General features: G+C 33.6%; 1 protein-coding gene across 9 annotated transcripts in view; it reads right to left on the bottom strand.

Moving 5' to 3' along the window:
- Positions 1–1905: 1905 nt before the first annotated feature.
- LOC128671840 (alkaline phosphatase-like) overlaps positions 1906–24956 on the bottom strand; it is a 104990-nt gene continuing 81939 nt past the window's right edge. For 8 of the 9 annotated variants that reach the window (XM_053748640.2, XM_053748634.2, XM_053748636.2 and 5 more), the window contains 11 exons: positions 18472–18668; positions 15999–16080; positions 14952–15093; positions 12020–12194; positions 9546–9724; positions 8736–8943; positions 5299–5475; positions 4189–4383; positions 3055–3249; positions 2509–2639; positions 1906–2155 (listed from right to left, as the gene is read on the bottom strand). In XM_053748640.2, the coding sequence (XP_053604615.1) occupies positions 1925–2155; positions 2509–2639; positions 3055–3249; positions 4189–4383; positions 5299–5475; positions 8736–8943; positions 9546–9724; positions 12020–12194; positions 14952–15093; positions 15999–16080; positions 18472–18568 (1812 nt within the window). In that variant the 5' untranslated portion in view covers positions 18569–18668 and the 3' untranslated portion in view covers positions 1906–1924. Of the gene's footprint in view, positions 2156–2508; positions 2640–3054; positions 3250–4188; positions 4384–5298; positions 5476–8735; positions 8944–9545; positions 9725–12019; positions 12195–14951; positions 15094–15356; positions 15495–15998; positions 16081–18471; positions 18669–24956 lie in introns of those variants that run through there. The other variant, XM_053748641.2, reaches the window with a different exon arrangement.

Below are 24956 nucleotides of genomic sequence, written 5' to 3'. Positions count from 1 at the left end.
TTTGTATATACTCATGTTTTTTTTGCAATATTTTTCTTTCATTTAAAAATTATTCCAATAAATGGAATGTACGTTCTAGAGACCTGAAGATGAAAAGCAATTCCATATGATCATAACCATTATGAGGTAGCTTTTAAATTGCTCCATCGAGACCAATTCATACCTTAGTCTGAGCCACGTTACGACTCTTATTTTCATGTGACAGTGTAATTCATACATAACTACCCATAAAAAGGTATAAAAAGATTAACAAGGTTTTAGGTTTAGGTTTTAGATTTATTTTGATACTTATAATATGTATTGTAAATACTAGTTTTTCCTCATTGATTTCAAGGGGTTTTGTCACACAGTGACTATGTTATCCCAGCATATCATTATTACTAAATTGTGCATTTACTTAGATAAATAATGAAAAGTTTTCATTCGTTGGTGCCGACTATCAGTTGCGCCATGATTATGGTTGTGATACTGCTCAAACTTTATTAATAACACGCAACAACTGTTAAAGCAAATAAACTTCTTCTTTGCGTGTTTATGTATGTTAGTTATATGAACTTTGTGTATGTTTTTAGTATATTATATTTACTGCTTTGCCTCTCATCATTTTCATTTCCTCCCATCCTCAGGTTGACTGGAAGAGATCGCTTTAGCGATAAGTTCTCCTTTTTGCCTTGTTATATATATTGTGTGACATGTAGGATTAAGTTTTTTAACACCACTTTGTAAATAATAGTACTCATGTGCAAAATGCAAATAAATAATCTTTGTCTTTGTGATATAATTATATTTCATCTGTTTTAGTGCAATAAAGAGTATTGTATTGTATCGTGATCAGGTGGTAGCTCCTATCGCAGAGCGATAAATTCCAGTTTTCAGTGTCTCTTCCTTGCTTCAAGTCTTAAATTTTGTAGAAGATTAAACTAACTCTATTCTAACAAAATTTACATACGGGGTGCAAAGATCAACAAAACGAATTAAGGTCTCTTATCAATTTATATTCGAAATATTAGCATTAATAATGATTTGCTTAGGTTTATCTTTTGTAATCTACACCATTTCAAATATCTTCGAAGATAATTTAATCAGAAGCAATGATTCAAGTTTTCGGAGTAAAGCCTTAAAAGGAGGACAATTCCCTTCAGAGGGTTATTGATCTGAAGCTCAATAAATTTCATCAATTTGAATATTTAACTTTGCCAAATTGATTGTTTATGAACATATTTCCATCATGGGTCTTCTATATGGTTTGTAGGATGGTAAATAACATTAGATTTTCATTTCGTACTTATTATAACAATTGTTTATATAGTATGTATATAATAAATATTTAATAATTAGATTATTACTACTTCTTCTTAATAAGAGCTATGCTCTTGTCGGTGGAGTATACGCCACGCCTTTCTATCCTCGGCTTTGCTTTTAAGGTCTCGATATGACACAACGCCTGCCTTCTCTTTCAGTTGACTTGCATAACTCTTCCTCGGTCTCCCTGGACCTCTTCCTTTCATAAGGTGTCTAAACTATTTATAATATACTATTATTATAATAAGTACGTAGTAAGCAAAAAATAATTCAGTAGTGACTACAAATTAATTTTATCAGTAGTTTGTAGTTTTGTGAAGGTCTAGTTTCTGAATAAATCATTTGATTATGTATAAATATATGTGAATATTTTTAGATACGGCTGGACGCTTGAAGAAATTTGAAGACCATAGGAATTAAAAAAATGAATAGGTAGACAAAAACATAGTTTAATGAAGTATTTATTTACACACTTGCTATTTACAAAACTATTTTGTTATGTGTTTTATCTACAGTCATTCCCTGTACAAAAATTACAACTTTAGACATGATTGCATCATGTGTGCGAATTCGTTAACAATTTGATATTTATAAATCCATAAAGTGACCAAAATGTGCATCATTAAATCAGGAATCGGATCGATGATAATAAAATTGGTAGTACGTTAAGACGGATAAGGTAGCAGTTGGCGATAAGCTGAGCGACTAGCGGAGCGGATGAGCGCTGCGCCCTCTCGTCCGACATTACGCTGGAAGCAACAACGATGCGGCGCCCGGAGGAACCGTCACTTCTTGTTTCATCTGCCGCTGATATGCTGCTTACTTCAGGCGAAACACATTTCGGTAATTTTATCTACGATAAAAAACATTAATGTATACATAAACTATGGTAGTCAACATCTATTTCATAATCGAATTTGATTTAAAAAATCTCTCTCAATTCTCTTTTATTTTATTATCACAAATATTATGATAAATTACTATTTTGAATAACAATCATCAAGCAATATCTAAGTAGAGGTTTCAATGATCCCCATTGCATGGATACCCAAAATACTTGGGAGTAGGTACTACGATAATCGATAACAATTATGCAAAAGAAAGTTCTACAACTTCCGTGGAGCACTTTGTTCTGTACTTATTTAGAATACATTATGCATTTACTTAAACATCTCTTATGAATTTTAAATAGCTTATTATGCTTACAGGTGGTTGCGTGAAGTTGCTCTTATCTTGACATCGGCGAGAATGATGAGCAAAGCAGGCAGCGTAGGCTATAGCATGAGGGATATAACTTTGTTCTACAACTCCTGTGAATAAAATTGTTGCCATTGGACCTGAAACAAATGTTATGTTGTATCACAATTCCGATAAATTGTTTCATTCATGCTTAAATTGCATTGCTATTTATTTATGCATGCAATATGCTTACTTTTGTTTATTACAGAAGGGTTTGTTTTAGGGTTTTCATTTTGTATAACATACTGTAACAATGTTGTATCAGCTTAATATCCATGAAACTTGTATATTGTTGCATATTATTGAAATGGTTACATAAATATATTAATATTTTATTTTAAACAACCAAATGTTATTAATTTCTGGCAAAAATAAATACACTAGTATATATAGCGCTGTATCTTTCCATCAGAGAGCATAGGCTCTATAAATAAAATATACAGCGCGCAGCATAACAAATCTGCATCATTTCCATAAAGCTGTCAAAATGCATCCATTACAAAGGTAACTTACCTAAAGCGTAAATCGGCACGTCCTCCGCTCCATGCGTCGCCCATTGCCGTGGCACAGCGGACGCATGCACCGCGTCAGCAGCCGACGCTGTAGAATTGAGAGGTAGTGCTCTCGGCTCCGAGTGGCCTGGCCCAGTGCCATAAAGCAAGGTCGTGTATCTCAACCCGTCAATATCCGAAGCCACTGTGTCCGCACCTTAAATTCAAATTTGCTCTTAAAATGTTGACCCACTTTTTTAAGTTTTAATATTTCATGAACGGCGACTTTGTTGAGACATTTTTCTTGCTTCTTTGATAATGAGTCTGTGAAGTTTTTTAACGAGTCAAGACTTTTTCATAGAATAGTTTCTCAAAGCGAGAGAAAGAGAGATTTCAATGATAATTATATAAAAATATTATCCTTACATATTATAAAGAAATTCCTCTGGCATCTGTCTGTCTGCTCGCGATAAACTTAAAAACTAATACACAGAATTTCATGCGATTTTCACGAATAAATTGTGTAATACCCGAGGAAGATTTCCGTGTATTATTTATTATTTTTAGAACGGACCGCAAGTTTATAATAAATATTCTTGAGGATTAAATCCATGTTAACTGCTTTAACAATTATATTCAGCACAGGTACTATTTCTCAGTGATTTGCTTCTATAAGTGAGACGTCCCAGTCTCTGGCTAACCGTTAATCCCAGCTGTTGCCATTAGATAAGGTTATGGCATCGGAATCTGCGGTTAAATTACGCAATTTATTGAACATAGGCCACCAAGTCAGCTTCTGAGCTCTAATATTTCAATATTAACATGTGTTTTAAGTGAGTCTAGTCAAAGATGAATAAACGACACATACAATATTTTTGCATCTTCAGCGATACAACATACCCACATCCAGGTGGCCTCTAGGTTGTAGATTTTTGTTTACCTATCTAGGTAAAAAAATATGTCATGTTATTTTAAGTACCTAGGTAATAAAAAAAAAAACTTGTTTCAAATACATTGCAATATTGTAAGATGAAATACGAATCAATTACTTGTTATTGTCAGATTGATCAAAATATTTGAATCGTAGATGACTCCGTTAGGGCATTTAAGTCGTAGGACTTTGTTATAAAACATAAATTTATTTAAAATGACATACCTAACACGGGGTGACCCCTAGGCGTTGCTTGACCTCCAAAGGTCATCACATGCCCGTGGTCTGCGGTTACGACTATCAACGTCTCCGTAGGGTTGACTCGCTCTAAAGCTGCAAGTAGGGCTGTCTCCAACTCTAAGGTCTCGTCCAGGGCTCTGTAGGGGTTGTTATAGTGATGGGCGTGGTCTATCCGTCCTCCTGTTGATAAGTTTATTATAAGTACTATAATCTTGCTAGTATATTTATGTCACAACTTCCTTTCCCTTATTCTAAAACGACATTTTATATCGAACTTGAGATTTGTTTATATTGTGAAACTATGTTAGTAAGGATACTAAAGTATCATAAATTCTGCGTTGCGTAAATTCAGCTTAAAATTGATTGCGGCTATATATATATAATTGAATATTTAATCAGAATTCCATAAATATTTATAATTATTAATTTCTAAAAAATAAATTAAAAGGAAATGCATCACTGGCCAGAATGTTAAATATATTCCTTCATATTAAAGCGATTATTATAGAAAATCCCGTCTGTCAGGACACGGAATGCCTTTCAAATATGTTCGTTCATCCTATGAATTAAACATGAGAAAAAAATTCTTACGAAATATTTTGCTTTCAGTAAATTAAATGCGCTGTAAACGTATATATGATGTAAGTTTGTTTGGAAGATCTCAGCTGGAATTATAATACTTATATGATTTTACAGCCCACAAGTACGACCCTTTACATGTATGATTCTATATAGAGGCAATAGCAGGGAATTTTCAATTTGAATAACTTGATGTGCTGTTGACTGTAACTAATATACGATAATGGTTTAAGTCGTCATTCATATTACAGAAGGAATATTTCAAAAATATTCTATTTTTTTAATGAAATCACTTACATCTTCAATTTTAACCAAAATAAAGTCCCAGGACTTTATTTCGCAGAAATTATGGGATAAAAAGTACACGTATGTATTATTTTTGTTCACAAATCATTTAAAAATCGATCCAGTAGAATTCCTGTGATTCCTGTGATTCCTGTGATACTATCTAATCTATAAATCTGCACTTTCGCAATTCGTTACCAGAAAACGTGGTTCATATTCCACTTTACCAACCTTCGAGTAGTAAAAAAAATCCCTTATCATTCTTGGTGAGTATTGATAGCGCTGCTCTCGTCATGTCAGCGAGGGATGGGTCGTCGGCCTTGACAGCAGCCCCTGTGGTGCCGTCCTCTGCATCCGTCACCGCGCCCCGCTCAGCGTTAAACTCCATGTGTGAATACTCGAATAAACCTATATAGGAGATAAAATTACAATTTTCTAAAAAGACTATTAAAAGATTCACTCGGACCATAATAAATTATGCACCTAAATCTTTATCAGAGATCATACTATTGAAAATCTTTTAATAATATGTCCAGTCGTTTTTGAGTTTATCGCATTCATACAGACATACGCGACAGTTTCTTCCTTTTATATTTACGAATAAGATAAAACACGAATGCTGCGCCCGAGGTACAATAGGATTTATCTTTCCGTGGATGTCGTACGAAGCAACAAAAGACACATTGCAGACGAGCGGTCATAAAATCAGAGCTAAATAAGGAATACATAAAGGCTTATTTTTTACTATGTCTCCGGGCTTCGGGCTTCACAGCCGTGATTGTAACAGGGACACACGAAAATGAGAGGGAGGTTGCTGTGGTGGCATAGAGTGGACAATTTTTTACCGGGGCGGAATTATATTGCATTAACTAAAATATCTTTAAAAGAATAATAATAATAATTATACCTATTTAGCATTATAATTACTTTGCTATAATTTTCTATAGATTCGCTCGAAGTTTTTAATTTAGAAAAAATGTTGGTTTATATTTTACTGAGATTACTCATAATGGTATTTTAAATGTTTAACTTTCAGTAATAGTACAATAATATTTTCTATGAAGTATTCTTAGTTTGGGTGCATCAGATAACTTTGACATTACTTTTAACCTGCGCAGAACACCGTAAAATACACCATTTACCTAATCGGCTGCAGCGCCCAGGTTAAAATCAACATCAAAATTTAATGTGCACCATTAAAAATTTTGATCCAAAAATTTGAACCAACTCTTAATAAGTAGTTTAGTAGTAGTTATTTTTTTTTAATTTAGTGAATTTCGATTTAAAAACCTATCAATATACATTAAACTAGGAAATACTAAACTACTAATAATACTAATAATAGTACTAATATTACTGACGCAGTCAAAAGAGTATTATAATAAAACGACATTTTGTAGTCTGTTAATCTGTTAATCCGAAATCTGACCCGGTCTAAATGGCATTTGAATTTGTTAATAATTAGGATTAGCAGTAATTTTCGTGGTTAGGGCCGGGTCGTAATCATTGCGTAGTATGAAATACACACAACAACGTTCTTGGTGCTATTCATGGAGTGGTTTACAATATTGCCTTCTCCATTTCACACAAATTAATAATCAACCAGTGCGCAGGTTTTTTCCTCACAATGTTTTCCTTCATCGGAAGCATGTGGTGGTCGATAAAAACATATATAAACATAATAAAATTATGGAAGCTTTAGAAAAATTATGGGATTAAATAATACAATCATTTAAGACTATTGAAGAAATAATCGAAATTGCGTCAGTCATTTACTTACATAAATGTTAGCATTCCGAATTTACGCGTATTCTTATTCAGAGAACATAATTTATGTGTAAATAAAAAAAACGCCTCTATACTTTCAAGAAGTGGAATCGATTACCTAATCCAGTAGACCTATACCCAAGAGGGATCCATTCACAGTGAAACCTGCCTAAAATAATTTATTTTAAATACTAATACAAATGAAAATTAATTACGAACAAATAATTTATGCTTACACCAACACTATAGCAAAAAATATGTGACTTAGTTTTTGAGTAGCAAATCATAGAAATATGCTTATCTAAAAATAGACTTTAAGGTTTACCTGTAGTACATCACATATTTATTTATCTAAGTATTTTTTAGTGGACAATAAGGGCTAGTGGACTGTATTTTATTTCTTACTCTTTAAAAATATATTGTTGAACAATTATCAGTAGAAAGCGGAAGTAAATTGCTATTAAAAAGTCCGTGCAAACCGTGCTAAGTCTAAGTAACTAAGAGCCAACCTTTTCACAAAGATAAACCAACGTGTACAAAAGATTCGTGTTTCTGTAATGAGTTTATTGAATTCACAAATTACATCAAATTATATTGAGTAATGCTGTAATAATAGCCCTTTTACCTCGCTATTACAGGGTTTCCGAAAATATATAATAAGGAAATATTATTTGGCTTTTGTCCGGGATTAGGTTTTACAGAAAGAGTTATATTTGTTTTTTTGCTCACATTTGCGTATCTGACGCTCGCCAGACAAAAAAATGTAGCCATTAATTAAGCTAAGTGCATACTATGTGAAAAATGGGGTGTATTGGTTTTCTTATGGAAAAAATATAAAATTATTTTTTTATGGAAAAAATATAAAATAAGGTCGACTTTATAGTCGACTTAATTTTACCAAAAAAATATTTATAACCCCAAATTGTGTTCGCTTTCGTTCCATGACCTTTGGTCTCAGTTGTCTATTGTTTGTCGGTTTCACGCGTATCTTTATTGGAATTTAATAATAATTGATATTTAATATAATATTGACTTCACGAAAATTGGGAATTAATCAAGCGATTAATTCCCAAAATACCGATAAAAATGCTTATTTTTATCGGTATTTTGCGAACAAAATTTTGATTTTCACGTGATTGAAATGAAATTGAATTTAAAGAATTTGAAAGACGATACATTGTGAGACCTACATGAAGTGGATATAATCTATGTTTGTACACTAATATTACAAGGAGGAAAGTAATTTTCTGTCTAGTGGTAATCCTCAAAATTATTTCCCCAATTCCCGAATTTAATGTTTATTTTTTATTAAAATATTGAAATAAATCGTTAAAAAATAAATTGATTATAATTATCATCAAATTAAAAACATAAATCACATATTAAGTTTATTCACATAAACGTCAAACATGTTATTTTGTGAATACAGAATGTATTGGCTTTGTAGATCTGAATGCCTCAATTAATTAAAGTTCCTTTATATTAAATCATTTTATTTCTCTTCTATTTCTATCAGCTACATTTTAACGTCTTACAAATTCAAACTATTTTTCACAACAACAATGTCACTCTATGAGATAACCATAAACAATATATTATAATAAAATATAACCTTTAAATGTGGTGGCTGTCCACTAACTTACTTATACTCAACAGAATGGGGTAGACTGAGCAAACAGAAGCGAAACTCGAAGGACAACGTGTCCTTCGAGTTATCAATTTCATCAATTTGAAATTAAATAGTGCCAGGTGAAATTGAGATTAAATAGTAACAGGTTGCTAGCATCATGTATTAGAACTTCAGATTATACCTCTTTCTATAGATCACAAGTAGCGCATTTTATGGTTGTCGATACAGACCAGCACAGAAGCTTACTACCTACCCATAATTACCTACTTACCTAAAACATAATCAACAGCTCGAGGATCAAGCTTAGCCAGATGTTCTTTAGAGTAAATATACTGGGCCCGTAACCGCCGTCTTTTTTTCTCCCTGGCCCAGTCTTCTGCGAGGTTCCTGCCATCTAGCCTCCTTCCTTCCCGGTTGGGATGCTCAGGGTCTGGTGTCACGTTTGGTATAAAATGTCTCCTGCCGCCGCCCATAATTACCTAAACAGATATTTATACCAATAAGTTCTGTTTCATTAATTTGCTTTCATCATATTAAAATAATTGTTTCTCATTATATTATCAACTTGTTTCAATATACATACAGGAAAAGGATAAAAAATGGCACATTATTATGTGAACCTTGGCGTTATGCGGACATAAAAATATTATCTTACCCGGTTAATAAAAGGGTTAGCAAATATAAACGAAAATAAGGAAATTGTTAAACGAACCAAAACTACGGTGTTCAGGAGCGAAATATAACTGTCGTAAAGATATAATCACAGGAACTTGTTATTTCTATTTCATATTTATTGGGCGTTTAGACAGTTTTACGATTTCTAACAGTCAGGGGTAACTTTGTGTGTTTGTTTGGAAATAATAACAACAATAAAGTTAAAGGAAAATGTGCTAAAAAGGTGTAAATGTGTATAATATGCGCTTGTCGTTTATAACTGTAATACACACACATTTTATGTTTATGTTTATTTCACCCTATTCCCGAAAAATTATTTCCCCAATTCCCGAATTTCGTAGTGTCGTGCCTTACTACGTCCTCCCCGGGACGCAGTAAGTTATGTAGAAGAAGATATTTAACTTACATTGATACTCCTTCCCGGTTCGTTTTCCACCAACTGTAGGGCGATGTCCTTGCAGTCTTTTCTAACAGTGGGCGGCACTCTGCTGTCGTCTTCCCAGTACCGAGACGGCGCGTGCGCATACAACGCTGCTGGCGTGGCGTGCGTTATCCTGGCTGTAGTCACTATACCGCTGGATTTACCTGTTGGGATAGTACAAGTCAAATTATAATACTAGTTACTTTTTAAATGAATTCATTTATTTTAGAACTTATCCGTGTTTGGGTTACAGACTCATTTGTACTAAATTTTTTGGAGCGTACTACTTGTGAATATTGTGGGCAGAGCGGAACAGACAGACAGATGTGTGACTGATTTTATAAGAGTAAAAAAAAAGTTTTGTCATATCATTACGATTACGTAATGCCTTAACAAGGAAATACATAAATTTTATAGAAGAAGAATATAAGAAGTATATTATTATGTTTTTAGTGGTTTCACATTATGTAATAGTACAATGAAAACGCGAATAACATTTCTTTAAGTAGGCATTACATTTTCCAGAAAACTCATTATTCGAAAGAAAACTCGATTCTCGAAAATTAAAAAGATGGTAATTTCTCGCTCTATGAATATTCCATTTAAATATATTATTTTGTGGAAGCTGACGTCGTTGTTTCATGTTATGATAGCCAAAACCTCACAATATTGTTTTAATAGTGTGTTTTGTTCTCTTCTTTAAAGTAATATTTGTCATGGCTCAGGGTAGCGGTCGATTCGTAAAATGAAACACACATAAAGACTTTCTTGGCATTATTAATGTAGTGGTTTGCCATATTAATGTCTGTGTTGTATTACTAAGGTATAATCTAGGTATAAAGAATACCGCTTTTGTGGATACTGTGCCAGAGGCTGGATGCTGGCAGGTTACCGGATAATATCACGCTGTGATAGATTTATGACTCCTGAAATACCCTGTGAGCTGGTTATTACAGCACGTGGTGCAGTCTTATAAATCTTTGAGTAATGTTGAAGATTATCGTGCTAATATCATAAATCTACTCCATATTCATAGTCTTATGTCTCCATAATATATTTGACTCATTCTTTAGAAAAAGTTGTTTATTTTTTAACACTTCATGATCAAATTATGAAAGATATTTTACTGGTTATTCGTGCCAGCGTAACAAAACACACGGTAACCATCTGAACAGCAACTATGATTATGATTTCGAGGTTTTTACTATTGCATTGTTTTAACAACGGATTTTGATGCGGGTTTTTTTGAAAGTGTTTCAAGAAAACGGTTTATATCTATATATATATTGCACACGTGCGAAGCTGGGGCGGGTCGCTAGTCAAAGTATAAAGTTTGTTGGGTACTGGTATAATTCCTAGCATAAATATTTTCATAACTTCTACCAATTCGTATTAGTATACTTGAGCAATAACTAACGGAACTAGATAACAAAGTAAAGCAATTTTCATTTAACACTCATGTAATCACTTTTGCGGCAATTTTGTGCATTGGATGCATTAAACTAGCAGCCGAGTAGTTGAAGCACTTTCTGTAGTGTTGGAAACGGTTAACTCTGACGTTTGGCTGTTTGCGAATCACTTCGGCTTACTCGAGAAGAATACTCATTTTTGATGCAAAATATTTTATACTATCGGCCCGCGTCGGCTTTGTTTGTATAAAACCATAACAAAAAAGTGTGAAATGTTAATCCAGATTTCGCCTATCTATGTTACAAATTTTATCATAATCGGCCCAATAGTTTTTGAGTTTATTGATCACAAAAAAAAAAAAACAAAAGTACAATTTTTTCACTTTATAATATTAAAATGGAAATACGTAAGTATGTGGTGGCCTGAAAGTCTGAAAAATTATATTTAAATGAAAGCCTTTTATTTTTCGCTTTCATTATTTTTTCTTTTATTCTTTCAAATTATAGTAGGTATCAAGAGTAAGCATATGACAATTTTATTCCAAATAAATTTATCGAGTAGGTACAATAAGATAAATCGACCCATATACTCCGAGTTGCTAAGTCTCCTCATGACTTCTGCCGTGATTTATTTGACGACTCTATACGATGATAAAGAAAGACACGTGTTTGACTTAACTCGTTTCTTTGGGATTGTAAGGGTTTATGTAATATTGTACCTACAGAAGTATTGTAATTTATTTTTAACTTGCAGTCGTTACTGATGACAAACTTGCTTTTTAAAGGTCTCTCATTCTCGCGTGTTTCCGATTTAATTTACGGTCATGATGCCTCGAAGCTCGGAATCCGCTTCATATTAAAATTGAGAATTTAGCTGTTTTAAGACTGGCAGCTTGCCCGTCGTAAAACCACAATCAATCTTTTTTATCCCTTAGTTCACAGATATATCACAGCGATCTTAATTAATTCGGGTACCACTCGCCTAAAACGAAGTAAATCAGCATAATAGTAGAAGAAAAAAATTAAAAGTTTTTCTCTGGGGTCACTCACCTGCTTCGTGGGCCCAATCTATAAGTGAAGTGACTTTCGAGTTGATGGTCGAAGCGCAATTGTTGAACCGGCCTCCGGCGTCCAAGCCCAATGTTTCGAATCTGGCTTTGACGCCGCAAAGCAGAGCAGTCGCGCACGCTGATGACTCACCCGTTTGAGCGTCTATGTTGTAGGTCTAAAAACAAAAATAAGTCTTAATAACGTTATGAAAGAGATAATAATCCCAATACATTTTTCTTTATAGTATAGAAAGACAAACGAGCAAATGCGTCACCAGGTAAGTGATTACCGCTGTCTAGAAACAACTGCAATTCCAGTGGCACAGGAGATTTCCCGGAGTTTGTATATTCGGCATAAAATCAAATCAAATATACTTTATTTGATCCGATGAGTCCGATAATGGTATTAATTTGATTCCATTTTACTGGATATTCCATTTTACGTGATAACTGTGTTTATAATATAACATTATGCCGCTTTAAAAATTCTTGTGAAAAATGCTTACTTTTAAATTTTTTAATGAAAAATCAGTTATATGGGTTTTATTTTTTAACAAATACGTTAACATACTTTGCTAAACCTAAAATTTTTAAAAATCTGCGCTTTTTTACGGTCGTGTTCGTGAAAAACTTCTACTCTACTTCAGATAGCATAAATGAATATAAATCAATTTATATTCATTTATGCTATCTGTACTTCGAATGTTTTTTTGAGTACATGAAAACATATATTGGGATGGTAGTTAAAAAAAAACTATTCATTAATAAGTATAAAATTTAAAGAAACGTTTGGCTTTTATAAAGTATTACCAGTGTATACATTTTACCACGACCCAGAATAATAAATGAACCGAGATGAGTTAATCTATGATTATAGCACGAGCCGTCGGAATATATTGAAAACTCACAAATAATACGCTAGAATATTTAACACAGCACCGAACGTCAATCAAGATTGATTTGTGGTAGTATACTTTAAATATTTGTATGAGTATGAAAGAGTTCATTTTATTTCGAAGATAATATTATGATATAATTTTATGACTTTTTTTACGTAACACTTTTTTTTATGAACACATTAATTAATTATTTAATTGAAATGACTGGATTTTACTTTTTTTTCCCTACAATGTCGCGTACGAACAAGATCTCGTTTGTGTTCTTTGTTTATAGTTATTCTCAAGCCTCCCGTACGTGTTACGGCTGCTGTAAATAAACGTGCTCAGAAACACAACACGTACGGGGTTCATCGACCTTTTTATCATCTTACCATAAATTTGAGATAAGAGCAAATAAAATTGGCGAGTGCTGCACAGGGAATTAGGTATAATAGTAAAAAAATATTATGTAGCTTAATAAATGTGCAAAAGTACTATAGACGCATAACTAAAGCACAATTGTTTATATCCAAGGAATATTCTCCATCGAAAAATAACTGGACTTTTCCTAGGGCAAGGTTATGTATATTCTGCAGATTTTGATAAATATCTGTTCGTGCATTCATGTACAATATTTGGAAAATGCGAGCCAACGTAACGATTTTCTTGGTATTCATCAACGTATCAATAATTACACAACATACCTATATTTAAAATGAAATAAATATATGTAATAACAAACCATGGAAACATGGATACATTATCGTTTGGTATTAACAAAGGCTTAAATTGTAATTGCCTGGTACAAAATATAAATTAAATTACAATTTGAAATGGCGTACTTTTATTGAAAAGGAAGTTATTTTCAAATACATTTTCGGCGTTGCAAAGATGAAACTCTAAATAGGGTGGTAACAGTCGTAATTATAAATTAATTATTTTCTTTGCTCTGCCTTTTCATAATTACCGTTATTGTGTTCCGTTTTTGAGAGCGTGTTTGTAACTGATTACGTTAAAAACACCTACCATGATTGTACGATTTTGCATATATTTCGTAGCTTCGTAAGTAGGTAGTAAACATAAATAATATACCTATTTATTTGCGGCCATTAGTATAACTTCAGGATGCAGCGATGAACAGGGCTCAAGTCTATATATCCCTTCTCTTCCTCACATCTAAACTATATTTACCTAATAAGTAAATGAATAACCTCAATGCAAATTTCTATTTCAATAAATAAACTTAAAATCACTTACTAAGATATAAACAACAGGAGATTCTGTTTATCGGTTTGGTAGTAACAGGGTCAGACAAAGGATTCCCGTGTAAACTTTGCCGGGGATACACAAACTGCAATATGCATTGCACTTTATGTACTTAGCACTTTATGTAAACCTAACTGATTCAGTTGGCAAACATCGGATCATGGATTTGATTCGGAGGATATTTTGCCGGACAACATATCTTGCATACCATATATACAGATTCAATATTAAACACACATGTTAACATTGAATGAAATAACGAATTGGCTTTCTTCGCAGGCTTAATCGTCGGAGTCCGCTGATGAATAAAATGTTTTCATCATCATTACTAACTCTGGTGTCAGATTTTATTCAAGTCGCCTAAAGGCATCTGACATGATTTTTACTTCTACCTACCCTGCCATCTATATAGAGGCAGGTACACACTATTGAAATGAACTGTCCACCAATGTGCAAGTTTCTTAAGATGTTTTCCTTCACCAGAAGCAAGTGGTGGTTTATGAAAAGTACTATAAATGAATTACATTGGTATACCGACTCATGTGGTATGAGTAGGATTCAAACCTAGGACCATTCGATCACAGGCGGAAGGTCTTAACAGGTCACCACCGCTTCATAAAATGTCTTATCTTGTCATCTTGGTTTGTTAATAACGTTAAGACTATGTTAATCATGAAGAAACCTTAACCATCGCGACGGCGGCGGCATGGCGAGGTGTCGCAGCACTCGCTCATCGTGAGGCTCGACGCATTTCCGATTTTATCAACAAGACAATAAGCGTCAATTTACCTTAGCCAACGCGACAGCCGGGAAGGTATCCCAGGCGAGGTCTGTGTCTTCCCCGGACTGCCCTTGACGCTGTCCGCGCAGGATTCTCGCTGCTGTAGCCGTCGTAAGACTCATCCCGTCTCCGACCACCAGAATTATGTTCCTGTACAACATGAAGTACTTATATAAATCAAATTTTTTGATTCAAGAAAAAAATATTACAAAAAGTCTATGCGATTCTGAAGCTGAACGAAATTTAAAATATTATGAGCTCAATTCGTCGTCATTGTTGTCGAAACTGATTAAAAATGCATAAAGATATTAAAATAGTTATTTAAACCTTTGTCCGGGAATGGCGGTATATAAAAAACATGTCAGATGCCTTTGGGCGACTTAAATAAAATCGGAGACCAAGCAAAAACACACCCGTTAGGTTGGTATAATAAATTGGTCGCTTCAATTAAAATGTCATGTTTAAGTTGCGCAACGTTTTACGTAACTTTCAAAGCATAGGGAAAATTTTAATTTGGAGAGTTGTTAAAATTACGACCACTGGGATCAAACTTCACTCGCCAGAAATATAGAAGGACGATAGGTCCTAAAAGTTACAATAATTATATTCAAACACAACTAGATTTTTGAAACTACGTTTGATGAAACTCTGATTACATTGTAAACGTGAAATTGAAATAACCAACTAGTTTTTTTTTTCTTTTCCTTGCGTCCCGGGAGTCAAATATACAATGTCCCAGATGTTTCAAACTTTAATAGTAATAAGTATTTTCTAATAAAAAGCCTGTTATTCAAGTCTAGGTCTTCACTAGAGCTGTGAAGTATGGAGGACACCGTAACTAGGTTTCGAACAGCCAATAAACAAATGATAAAATTATGTTGGTTATTAAAAACTGGACACCATATTGGTGAAGTCAGTCATGACTTTGTCTATCCCATAAGGAATAATGACTTATCACATCTGTATCTTAAGCAAAAAAAAAAATTTTCGCGAGTCTAAAGAAATTTTATAAAAATAAAAATCATACATAGCTGTGGTATTGATAAGAAACTTACTTTGCTACGGGATTCTTATCGGTTGCGTACTGAAGGCGTTTTTGCAGCGTTTCTTGCGCTTGAGCGTACCAATACAGGCGATCTATGAAGAAAAAATACCCATTATTAACTTTTATACGTATATGAGCCCATTGAGCCCTCTAGTTTTTAAATGTTTAGCTAATGTTAATCACAATCCTTTAATAGTTATAAACATGGAAATTATTGACATTTTTTTTGAGGTACCGGACAGATTTAAATTAATGTTTGTAAATGGGTTTCCACCCTTTATTTTAAAACTCGATTTTAGGTTTTTGTTAACCTGGTATCATAAAACGTTGGTTACTGTTTATCTTCAAGCATTTAAAAAAGTAGGAGCAATCTAGACTTCACATTTGTGCGTTAAGTATTCGATTCTACAATAGGTAATGCTTAATCAAGTATTATTAATTCTATCAAATTGATTAAACTCGAGATTTAAAAAAATGTACATATATCCGATTTTGAGTAACCCGTTCGATTACTCATGCAAATTGCATATAAAAAATAACACAATCAATCGGTTAAAATTGAGAACCACACCTGTTTTAAGCCGTTTAGAAATTTACACTGCATCTATTTTACGTACAATTCTAAAGTTAGCGAAACTCAATCTGCTTTTCAGGGCATCTTTTCTAAAATTAAAATACGTAATGAGCAGACTATTAATGAGCAAACGATATTACACAGTATTTTAATTGAAAATGTATGAGATAAACACAAAATTTCAAACTTTTGAAAGTTCTACGACGGGTGATAAAATTGGAGTTTACTTTATGAATATTTTAAGCGTAAATTTCTCAAGAACCTTTGTTCTTCAGAATACATTCAATTATATTATTACCAAAATATTAAAATTTATATATGAAAATATAGGTCTATGTTTATTAATTTTGACGTATCCAATACATTTACTTAGTGACAAGGGTCTTGTGACTAGGGAAATTTAATAGTGTTACCGAGTTACGTTGGGAACGTTCAAACATACTGAAACTGAACTACATTTGAGACATTGTTTATAAGCTGCTATTTACTTTATTTTTGTACTACCAAGTATAAAGATACTAATAATTTTACAGATCTTCACAATAACACTGTTATTAAAACTACTTACATAATCTAACTACAAATGCATAAAATTATACAGATCCTGAAATAGACACCTATGCTCTTATTGACTGTAGTTACTTTGTCAGTTTCATTAAAATAGATTAAAATAGTATATATGCAGTTTTGTGCACCAATTCAAATAGTTTCATTTAGAATACTAGTCAATTCTCGTTATCGAGCAAGCGACTGTTAAATTAATTACAGAGATGCTGTATGCAGTATCAATGCTTTGAGGGATCAATCAAGTGGATCCTGGCAGACAAACTAATCGATGTCTTAATTTCTCAGAACTAAAAGTAATGACGCGAGTCTTCCATATTTTTGGTGCTACTACTGATCGAAGATCCTGTTAGTATGGCTAAAATTAAAAAAAGCTCGCGCACGTTTTCATAAGACAAATATCACTTTTCTCTACACCAGTACCCCTAGCAGTGGCGGATTCAATCGCGTTCGCCTAGTAAATCACTTTCATGAGTAAATACAGGTATACCAAGATTCTTAATCATTCCAATATTTCTAAACCAACATGACACAAACAAAATTCCGCGAGATTCCCCATTAATAGAGGAAGGTTCCCGCGTTTTGTGCGTTAATCTTGCGCTAGTCATTAGTCACGTCTGAGGAATGCTTTTTCATGTAATGGATGACGTTTGCTCAAACCTTACATTGTCCTGAGCTTCATTACATTTGCTACGTAGATGATTCGTAATTATCTCCTGTAGGGCGAGCATCGCGTAGTTTAGGTACGAAAGTCTTTGGACCTCACAAGGGATTTTTCTATATGGAGTTTACAAATGAATATGCATAGCCAATGCAATATAAACATTCGTCCATTGCGATAAGTTTCTATTTCATGTGACACGTCTTATACTATTTACTAGATTACATACGAAGTCAGTTATTTTACTAACGTTCCATTTTTTTCGTTCAATGACGCGTGGAAAATTACCCAATGAGTTCACTCAGTAATCGTATCGTAATGTATCGACAGGTAATGCAGTAAATTATGAATCACCTATACGTGGGGAAATCGTGAGGAGGCCGAGAGGTAATAGACCAAAGATAGCACAAAATTAAATTTGTATAAAATGTATATCGCTCTTATCTGAGCCTTTTTCCAGTTTCTTCCTGAGCCATGGTTCGCTTTTTTCCTTTTTCTCCTCCACTTCACACAATCTCGGGCAATATTAGGAATTCATTATCGTCAGACCATTTCACATATCCTTCTAAATGACTTTAAGCCAGCACTTAACTTGCAGTATTATAATTAAGATGCTGGTTCTCATCAATAACAAAAAGGTAGGACAAATTATTCTTTTGAACGGTGGCAATATTACTGGCTTACCGTAAGGTTCCTTGACCTCAGCTTTCTGAGGCGCCGGTAGCAGCGCGCTCGTACTGATCGTGGTCATAATGATCACGATGCAGCACCACGTCCTCATGGTTCACCAGCCACATCAGTGCAGCATTCGATTTCGGGCCACCAAGAAAGCCTTATCTCGCTTTTGATGCAAACATGGCCGATGAACGGGGAAGAATGTTCTGGAACAAGTGAAATATGATAGCGAGTTGTTTTTGTATATTTCTCTCCTTTCTAAGTTACCTCTCAGTTATTGCACAGCCTTCGGCGTTCTTAATTATTTGATCGTTTTCTGGTTAAATAAATTAATAAATCAAAAGAGTGTATTCGTTTCCGCCTGGCCTTGACAGAAGAAGCGAGCCCAAGAAGTGCTCGTTTGATGTCGTCATGTCAATAGTTTGTCAATTAAGGACGCCGAAGATCGTGCAAAGTCGAGGATAAAAAGTGTGATCGAGACAACGTTCAGATAAAAGAGAACATTTTTGTGTATGCCATAGCCGCGGCTACAGCCGTTGTATTTAAAGGTAGGCAAGTAACATATTAACATATTTTATGTAATACTTTTGAACTTTGTTGTAGGTAATATCATTTCTCCCTAAGAGCTCCGAAACTATCTAAAACAGATGTGATCCCTAATCACCAAAGCTGTACGAATGTAATCGGTTTTCGAACAATTCCTGGCAACTGCCCGTTGGGCAGCATTGCACCTGTCCTAGCTAAGCTACAAATGCGACAAGACAGCACAATGCGGCGCGGTACCAAAGAGTAGGCGATTGCTTAAAATTATTTTGAAGTGGACGAAGGGCGCTAGTAGGCATAGTGCTACAAAATCATTTAAGTGAGACCTATGTTGTTACAGTGCCACATGATACCCTATATCATGGCGTCGCATAATAAGTCACCGCTCATTTAGGACGTTGGGTAATGAATTCGGTCCGTGAAATACAATGTTCGATGAATCGTTGCGTTGCAATTTTCATTTGACATTTTCAGATAAGCGTTTTAGAAGGAACTTAATTCGAGGCAATTTAACTACAATTCTAACGATTCCACGGTAAAAATAGTAACTAGTTACAACTTGGGATGAAGATATCGGAATAAAATGTACCAAACATAAGTCAATAAAGAATAACGTAAATATATACTGGTCAAATAATTTTGGAAATCGATTGAAGATCACCCCTTACAAACACTTTCTCTTTATATTAGTGTACTTAAGTATTTTTTAATAGTTTTAGTTCATGATAGTCATGGTTCGTCATACTGACTAGTGATCTAACCCAAACTAAATTTAAATATTTACGTACCCTTGGGGCAGTTTATTTATGAAAATAAACTGTCAAGTTTGCTAGGAATCCAAGATCGTACCAACCCGATAATGCCGGGGCCCCACGGTGTGGGATGTCGAAACTTGTGTAATATAGTATGTCAGCTCCAAAACATACGGGGATTATCGTTAATTTATTACACGACGCAAGTTTGCAGTTAAGGAGATATGGATCGTGAATTTCTTCGTTTACAGTAAACATCCCCGAATGTTGTTTACTTGTTTTAGAAGTTTTTATTTGTAGGTGTTTTTGCAGAAGATTCTCAGTTTTTCATTTGTTTATTATTTTACTTATATTAGAAGACGTCATTATAATATGGTCAGAAAAGTTCTTAAAAATTTTATTGGAGAAAATCTGTTTTTTTTTTTCTCCGTTTAGTATAAATGTTAAGAAATTATTATGTATTATGGCATGTACCTATTGGCCTCTAAATGACAACATATAAACTGGGGCTCACAATCCTTCAAAGTTTAAAATTTTATTGTTTTTGTGTAATATTTATATATTTTAATGTAATGTACCTACACGCAAACTTTATTAAACAAATGGTGGTTTTGTATATCTAGGTATATTACGTAAACAAATTAATTATCAGTTCTCATTATTATACAAAATCTTCAGTCTCATACAAAAGAAGTAATGAAATCAAAATAAAGGGGAGCAAATTTTCTTTAATCTTCGACATAGTTTGAGGAACTCCGCTTAAATTCTTACCTGAACCCTTTAGATAGCCACAACTTCGGAGACCTTTTAAGAATTTAGGTAACTTTCTAACTCATCGGGTAATATCTTGTCTTACTTTTCAGCGATTTGTAAGACAAACTTTATAGGTACAGTCAACAGCACATCAACCTACCCAAATTCATTGCAAATTCACCGCTATTACCACGTCATAAAGGTTCTTGCAGAGTAACTTGCTGTGCTGTTGACTGTACGATCTAAACATTGTCTTTACAAATATTTTACATCTGTATAAAAAGCCCGATTCAATTGTCAATGCATATTGTTGTTTCGGTTTGAAGGGTGACAATGAGTTTCATCCCAGGCAGCTGATAGGTGATTGTAAGATATTATAAATCTTCATATAATATGTAATATTGTGTATAATATAACGATTGTATTGTTTTGTTGATTGACAGTAATCCAGGAATTAGCTGAAAATCAGCCGTGGAAAGTCGGCCGTCTCCCCGAATGTGTTTTAGTAGGGTGTACTAATTTTAATAAATGCGAGGGACAGATGGAGGACGGCAGTAAAAAAGGGCAGACAAACAAAGAGGGAACACGAGAAATGATGCGAGCATCATAAATTATCAAGTCAATGTAGGTAGATGAATATCGAGTAAAATTCACCTTTTTATGAAAACCTTTTCTAGTTTGTCAAAATTTAAAAATACTTTCACGTAACTTTTAAAGCACTTAAGATAATTTGCTATTAATTAAATATTACTCTAATTTAATGTAGTATAAATCACCAAATTAAAAATATATCTAAATTATTTAAGTGCAGCGGCATCAAAATCCGTTGAGTGTAAGTAAGTATAAGCCGCCGTTTACATAAAATATTGAAAGACTTTTTGTACTATACATAGTACCTAGTAGGCATTTTTGCCTAAGTATGTAGCATATTAAGAGCGACTACGTAGGCGATGTTACAATACAGTGTAATTAAAACTTATAATCACTACTGCGATCCACAAATGATGTAGTCCTTAATCGTAGAATAGAACCCTACGCCCTACATGAACATAACAAGAACAAAAAACACATACACGTGGCTACAAATTAAGGATAATAATTTTGTATTGTTCATGTTACGCGATGCCTTTTAGTCGATTTCAGACAAATCGACTTTTTCTTTACTGTATTACCATTGGTGATGTTCACAAAATTTCGAATAATAACAAATTATTTCCGCATTTCCGTATAAGATAAATTGTATGAAATTAATTTTGCGTCGGAATTGTGATGGAAAATTACGTAAGTACTCGTATTTCTAGTGTACTCATTATTACACTGTGCTTCTGGTTTCTGTTTGATGTCAATTTAAGAAATGTATATTTCTGGATACGGAAAAATGTTGTTAATATGGAATCCTTACAGGATTTTTGTTATTTAAGGAAGGTGAATGCTATTAATTGGAGTCTTGCTTCACTTGCTATTGAATTTCATTTTCCTCACGCACCATGGCGGCGGAAAGGACCAGGAAAACGCTAGGGGTAGAACTGTTTTTGAGAATACGGTCTTTACAGAACCTACCTACTGTGTATATTGAAAATATTATGTATACAAACAACTCAGACGTTTTTACGTTTTGATTGACATATTTTTTTATCAATTTACTCTAGATAGATATACTAGCTAAGGTATTACACAATCGTGACATCACATTAGAATAATAATATGATTTAGTATGGAGCGTTTGAACCTGTCTAATTATGTGATTTTATTTTTGTCACATCTAAGATAACATTGTCATTATCACAGTGTTTTTTTCACTGTTTCAATTGTTTCTAATTATATAAGGGCCTTAAAATAGCCATCAAAATAAAAAGAAAATGAGTTCTTTTTATAATATTTTGATGACTATTCGAACCCTATTATTAAATATTTTTTCTAGGCATTATTATATAAAATTAGATATGTAAAACAAAAGTCGAAAGTAAAACCAAGATATAATGGCAAAGTAAAATTAGTGCAAGATATTGCATTGCAAATAAATGATTTTGAAATACGTTTCACTAATTGCTATAAAAACATTAATCTTGCCGCAACTGCAGCGAGTACCGTTTTCTTATAATTTTTATTGTTAAACATGCGATCGTAATTTACGTATCATAATTGCACCGTGGTCATTACGAATAAAAACCACAATCGTCCCTCGACCCTATACACGACTTATTTGAACCAATTTCCACTTTCCTAGCTTTACCTGGCGTCCTAGCTGCGCTGCGAAGTGCTTCACAACGCGTTGTGGTTACTACGTTTTGCATCTATCAGTATTCTTGTTATTCTTGTCGAGTCGAAATGGCTATTATATAATGGATAGCTAAGCTTATGGGTCTATTATTGGCCTCGTTTAGTCCTTTATCATGCAAGAGATGGGGCAGTTGGAACACGATAGCTGCAGGTGATGGATATGCAAGTAATTTGCATCGTTAAAACGAGGGTCAAATCACGCCAGTACTACTTCATTGATCGGACCCCCATCTCCGGCGCCTACGCATCTACGAGATGCTACGCGCACACATTGGCGCTACGCAAGCCCCGCCCACTTTGTTATAACCGGCCTATGACCCGCCCCGGTGCTACGTGCTACGACATGGTGTGTCTAAATGTTTATGTTAAGCAACTTTATTTGTTTTAACACCACTTTTCACTTAAAGAGCATTAAGCTGGAGGTGTAATGTGGTGCCTATCCTATCTAGGAATTTTGTTGTATTGATTTACTCAAAAATACATCGTTGGTATACTGGTTTTCATTTCTCCTTGATTAGTCCCAAAAAATAGTAAGTTTTAGAATACACTTTTCACTTCAACCTTTCTTCAGCGTGGAGTCTATCAGTGATAAGGGCGATAATACACGACAGAAAAGATCACATACAAGTTGCGCTGCTGCGCTTAGTTAGAACGACGATATAATACACAAGGGCAATAAAAAATAACTAACAAACTTGTATTACTGTTTGACACGCAATTCTTCAGAAAATCCGATGTATATCGCGTTTGGGAAATTCAGCTAAGTTAGTTTTAAACGATCAATCATGGAAACAATATAGTGCTTCGATTTAGCTTCGAGGGAAACTGGAATCCAAGTCCAAAGACTTTCTGCAAAAGGAACAAAATCGTTTCAAATTATTCCTACTTAAATACCATCAGGAAAATTAAAGTAAATCAGTAGACAAGTATAGATCTTTGACAAATAAACATAGCCGACAAATTGGTTTGCATATATCACTAGCTCTGAAAAAATGCCATTGTAATGAAATCATTGTATTCGCGAAATGAGAGTAATTATTATTATACTACGACTACGAACAGTATTTGTTATACTGTATTTATTAATTAGTTTACTTATCATATGAATAGGTCTGGTCGAAAGATCAGCGCTAAAACAAAAACGTAAACGTCGACAACACATCAAGCTATCCAAAATTATTGAATACTCGTCGCTATTGCCGTAGCATAAAGTTCTATGCATGGTAACACCACTAATTACCCGTTATTGAGCTATATTTTAGTTCATTAGTCTCACGCATTTCAGCCATTTGGCCGACGTCTATATATGTATTTGTTATAAAATATATTTTATAACAAATACATATCGTTGAGTTAGTATCCCATAACACAAGTCTCAACCTTACTGCATAATATATTTATTTATTTATAATAAAAATTTGATGGCGCGATAAATTTGCGGTAATATGCGAAAACATAGACAAGCTTTTCACAGAATTCATACAATACAGAAAAGGTTTTTCATACTCTGCTTCCAATGTAGTTGTAATAAGTACTTACATTTATTAAAGTTTACTTTCTCTTCAGTCGCGTTGTTTCGTCATTACACATTTTGCTATTCAGAATTTTGGTCTAAAACAGCTTCATAAAATCTTAATGCAAATTTTTTATAATGTTTCTGGTGCTGGATATATGATGACATGGAATTAGTAGGTACTCCATTGTACGAAGTACTTATTAAATTCATGTATAATTATGATGTTTGACCGATTACGTCATGGCGAGAACTTCAATGATTTTGAAAGCTGGTATTCTTGCATGTCGCTTATGTAGCCAATCTTATATACTAACAATAATAACTACATCTTATTAGATAGAATCTTTTATTATATAGAATCTAAATTATCTTTTTCAAAACAGCAAAATTCAAAAAATATTTCCTTGATAAAATTTTAAGTAGGTTCCTTGTATCTAAAAATATCTTCATATTATTTAAAGTTGCTACGTGTAAAGCCTTTTTACTAAAAATAATGATATTCATCAATTTCCATTGTAAATATTAGAAATAATATCCTATATTGCGAAGCTCCCATTCTTGAATTTATTTTCTACTTGCTCCTTGTACAAAGGAGTTAGTAGAAAATAAATTCAAGAATAAGCAGCTTTGTCTTTGTGTCATAGGCAAAA

The sequence above is a fragment of the Plodia interpunctella genome, chromosome 8 (genome assembly GCF_027563975.2).
Source record: "Plodia interpunctella isolate USDA-ARS_2022_Savannah chromosome 8, ilPloInte3.2, whole genome shotgun sequence".
In the NCBI taxonomy this organism is placed as follows: Eukaryota; Metazoa; Arthropoda; class Insecta; order Lepidoptera; family Pyralidae; genus Plodia; species Plodia interpunctella.
The sequence above is the reverse complement of the archived record's forward strand: the minus strand, read 5'-3'. Positions and strand labels throughout refer to the sequence as shown.